This window comes from Barbus barbus (assembly GCF_936440315.1).
Source record: "Barbus barbus genome assembly, chromosome: 47".
In the NCBI taxonomy this organism is placed as follows: Eukaryota; Metazoa; Chordata; class Actinopteri; order Cypriniformes; family Cyprinidae; genus Barbus; species Barbus barbus.
The window spans coordinates 20,863,933-20,868,804 of record NC_136725.1 but is presented as its reverse complement, the minus strand read 5'-3'; the positions used below and the strand labels follow the sequence as shown (position 1 = coordinate 20,868,804).

The 4,872-nt window shown below is 39.5% G+C and overlaps 1 protein-coding gene across 1 annotated transcript; it reads right to left on the bottom strand.

The window, feature by feature from the left end:
- Positions 1 to 2,775: 2,775 nt before the first annotated feature.
- On the bottom strand, positions 2,776 to 4,643 carry LOC306866254 (interleukin-1 beta-like; the record flags this gene model as incomplete). The annotated part of the gene is made up of 4 exons (XM_079411349.1): positions 4,573 to 4,643; positions 3,327 to 3,500; positions 3,098 to 3,234; positions 2,776 to 3,009 (listed from the first exon to the last, which is right to left on the bottom strand). Exons 1-4 carry the CDS (start codon positions 4,634 to 4,636, stop codon positions 2,776 to 2,778), a joined length of 609 nt encoding a protein of 202 aa, XP_079267475.1. The 5' UTR covers positions 4,637 to 4,643.
- Between the last annotated feature and the right edge of the window lie 229 nt (positions 4,644 to 4,872).

Below are 4,872 nucleotides of genomic sequence, written 5' to 3'. Positions count from 1 at the left end.
GTTCCCGCGGGAACGAATGGCCGGGACGAAAAGATTTCACCCGCGATCTCGACACCTCGGTGAGGAGATCGGGGAAAACGGAAGGCTCCTGTGTAGAAGTAGCTCTCTGGGGCGAGAGAGGCGGCGAAACCTCGTCAACGCTCGTCACATCAACCTCCTCGGAGGAAGAGAGACGAAGCATTGAGCCCTCGTCTCGGGGGAAGAGACAGCTTCCGAACCGAGAGACGGGGCGCCAGATCAGGCGCGGGAGGAGATAGGGACATGCCCGTCTGACTCTCGCCAGCCAGATCAGCCTTTTTCTTTTATTTTTTTTTCTCTCTGCAAGCCCCGCGAGCGCAGACGCCGCTCTGCCTTTTTTTTCTCTCTGATTTAAAGGCAGAAGCGGGACCGCCTTTATTCATTTTATGCTTGTGCAAACACTGCAGCTTACAAAGCTCATAGTTATATCATATTGGGGTGACAGAGGCGGCGAAACCTCGTGAACGCTCGTCACATCAACCTCCTCAGAGGAAGAGAGACGAAGCATTGAGCCCTCGTCTCGGGGGAAGAGACAGCTTCCACACCGAGAGACGGGGCGCCAGATCTGGCGGATACGGGAGGAGATAAGGACATGCCCGTCTCACACTCGCCAGCCAGATCAGCCTGCGAGCCCCACGAGTGCAGCCGCCGCTCTGCCTCGGCAGCAGCGGGACCGGCACCGCGTAGGAAGCTCGCGAAGGCTCCCTTCTCGAAGAGAGCCCTCCGGGTGCGGAGACCGATTCTGCGTGCTCCGCACCCAGGCAGACCACGCACAAATCGTGTGTGTTCTCGCTCGTGATATAGCGAGGGCAAGGATGCACACACGACTCAAAACGTGGTCTGAAAGCTTCACCCCTGAGCTTGCCCTTGGCTTTGGCATGATACTTAAAACTAGGACAAACAACAGTAAATAAGACTGACACACACAGAGCGCTTCGCTGAATGACAAAAAGCTGAAGCCGGCTCCGCCGCACGTGCTTATATGCTTCCTGGTCGTGACGTCACCCCGCCCGTGACGCCTCGCCCTTGTTTGACTGATTACACATCATATTCAGAGCCTGGTCACGCTGAAGGCGTTCCCATATGCGTTTCGATGCAGCTCGAAGTTCCTGGAAGGGAACATACAGCACCTTTAAAATGATATTTTGTAAAGTCACAAAAATACAAAACAGCTTTTTTATTTATTTAAGCACTGCCTAAATAACTGCCTGTTTAAATGAAACCATGAAGAAGAGATATTATTGTAGCTTAAGTGCTTAATTACTTCACTGTTTCAGACTTAATCTTATTAACTTAAATTTGTACTGAGGTCATGCATAAAAAGTTCTGGATGAATTAATGACCTACTCCAGTTTAAGGAAGAATGTCCACAATTGGGTTATGAAAGTAAATTCCTCAACAGAGAGGTTTTTTGGTGTTTTGTCTAGTTAGGCAATCCCCATTCACTCGCTTCAACAAATATTGGGGCTAGAATGTCCAGAATTTCTGTGTTTATGAAACTTCCACATTTAGCTTCTGCAAAATGCTGGTATAAAATGTTAACCGCGGCTGCACTGCCACTTTTTGTCAGGAGAACACATAAAACAGCTCATATGCATATTTACTATTTGAAGACAATATGTGACCCTGGACCACAAAACTAGTCATAAGTGTCAATATTTCAAATTGAGATTTATACATCATCTGAAAGCTGAATAAATAAGCTTTCCATTGATGTATGGTTTGGTAATATTTGGCTGAGATACAACTATTTGAAAATCTGGAATCTGAGGGTGCACAAAAAATCTAAATATTGAGAAAATCGCCTTTAAAGTTGTCCAAATGAAGTTCTTAGCAATGCATATTACTAATCAAAAATGAAGTTTTAATATATTTACAGTAGGACATTTACAAAATATCTTCATGGAACATGATCTTTACTTAATATCCTAATGATTTGTGGCATAAAAGAAAAATGGATAATTTTGACCCATACAATGTAATTTTATGTTGAAAATGTCTCATTGTCAAATTATTTAAAGTTCTGTGCCAATTTATACATAAGTATATTTGGGGTGCATAGATTCAGCTAATAAAACATGATTTAAAAATGTATTGATTTATCAATAAAGTGGCAACATAACATCAAAGTGCACAAAAAAAAGTGACTACACAAAAAAAAAAAAAAAAAAAAAAGCAACATCAATGCTTACAGCATAAGTTAACTGCATTTATGGGTAAGATGAATGTAAACGATTATTACCTGTATCAATTCGTTAGTGTTATTTTGGTGTCTCCATTTAGTGCCTTAAGTTGTGTTAATGCAGTTCTTTTATGCTTGTTCTTTTTGTGCGGTGACTTATTTGTTAGTGCACTTTGGTACTCGGTTGTCACTTTATATGATAATCTTATAATAATAATCATCCTGTAGTTAATCAACAACACAACACCAAGTTAAATCCATATCTTTGGTTTATTTTAATATAAGATACAAAAGAAGTACAGTGTAAAATAATTTTGATTTAAAAAATAATTTAAAATAAATATTAAACTTAATTAAAAAATTAAATTAAAAGCACATAATGTTCATACTTAAGGAATTCAACATGAATTTACCATTCCCAACACAAACCTTACACATATATTCGAGACAAAAAAAAAAAAAACAGACATATACATAAACTCATTCAGGTTTGTAACATGTTTGAATAAATCCAGATTATAAACTGTACATGGTACATACTCTCTGGAAATGTGTTTATGGATCAAATCTGATTCTTAGCTCAGGATTACTTGTTGATCCTCAAGTGTGAAGTTTGTGGTTTGGTCCGTTGGCACCTGGTTCATTTCCACCCTCTTCCAGTCATCAAAAGCTGTGGTAATGAACCATCCAGGAAATTTAACAGATTCAAAAGTGCTGTAAGCCGTGCCAGTCTCTTTTCTGAAGAAGAGGAGGCTGTCGTACTCGTTCGGGTCATTGGCTCTAATGGTGTCCAGGGGGCCATTGACCTCCTAAAACAATTAAAAAGGGCTTTGAATCCTCGTTTTATAATGTGGAAAACATTTTTTGGGAAATTTAATGTGTTTGTGGTGCACGAACCTTCAAGAGCAGGACGGGGGAAGGACCACCAGACTGAGAGCAAGCAATGTAGAGGTTGCTGTTGGAAATTCCCAGGCACACAGGCTGGCCGTTATTTTGTGGGACACTCGTTACGTACGTTGACATACTGAATCGAACTGAAAGAAACAGAAAATGTGTAGGGGGTAACGTCAAAAGGACATTTCTGAAGTCATGCATTTGCATGTGAAAGCTTGTGTTGAAGATTTACCTTTGTATTGAATGGTTCCTGCACTCAGAGTCACAGCCTTCAAATGAAGATCCTCATTGGTTAGTTTGTTGCTCTGCACCAGAGTCTTTTTGTACTTATCATAAACGGTGCACTGCAGGGTCCGGCTGGTCTTACAGTAAATCGGTGTCACATTAAGCGGCTTCACTAGACGCTCTGTGGAAATAAAAAGACAGTGAACATCAATCAAAAGAGAACAAATGTCTAAACATTGTGGCAGTCAAATTTCCTTTTAAGTCAATGAATATACTTGGTTTGATATTGCAGATTCATATTAATATTATAGCGATTTGACAAACCAGCTAGACACCTTTGTATTATGTTTAAAATCTTGTGTCAAATTGACCCAAATTAGATTGACCCAATTAGAACACATCACAAATCAGGTAATATTAGTACATTTAAACCCTTGTGCTGTGCAGAGAATCCTTGACCTAATTTGATGTTCCCCGTCAAAAAACACCAACCTGCTCATGCTATATTATAATCAAAATCTTGGATTCAAAAGTTTGTTTTCTTTCAATTTCTGTAGATATGAGCATCTGCAAGATGCTTAAATGTAACTAAACACCCTTCTTTGAAGATGCATCAAAATGTATATATGACCCTGGAGCACAAAACCAGTCTGAAGTCGCTGGGGTATATTTGTAGCAATAGCCAAAAATACATTATATGAGTCAAAATTATAGGTTTTTCTTCTATGCCAAAAATCATTAGGATATTAAGTAAAGATCATGTTCCATGAAGATATTATGTAAATTTACTACCATAAATATATCAAAACTTCATTTTTGATTAGTAATATGCATTGCTAAGAACTTCATTTGAACAACTTTAAAGACAATTTTCTCAATATTTAGATTTTTTGCACCCTCAGATTCCAGATTTTCCAATAGTTGTATCTCAGACAAATATTGTCCGATCCTAACAAATCAATGGAAAGCTTATTTATTCAGCTTTCAGATGATGTATAAATATCAATTTTGAAAAATTGACCCTTGTGATTGGTTTTGTGGTCCAGGGACACATATTTATATATTAAAATATAATATGAAAAAAAATCTAGGTTAACCAGTATTTCCGCCAACTCAAGAATCTGGGTCAAGCTGACCAGCATAATATAATGGTTAAGGTGGTCAGTATGGTTCATTGCTGGTGCTTCCTGCTCTAACCATCTTGACCAACTATCAAACCAGCTTTTAGCTGCTTAAAAGTTTGCTAAAGGTACCTTCGATCACGTTCTCCAAGAAGAAGTTGAGCAGCGCATCTTCACAAAACTTGCCAGAAGACATTTCTTTGATGTGCTTCAACCTTTCCACAGCAATGATGATGTTCACCACCCGCCTCATGCTGTGAGGATGCGGAGACAGCTCCAGCTTGATGTCTTGATTCATGTCGCAAATCTGGAGAAAATAAACTATGTTTTAGAAGACTTCATAGTAATCAGAACATATGCACGAGCATATTTAACAGCAGCTCACCATGGCTAGATCTGGGCAGTCCCGTTCATCAAAGCCAGAAATGTCAG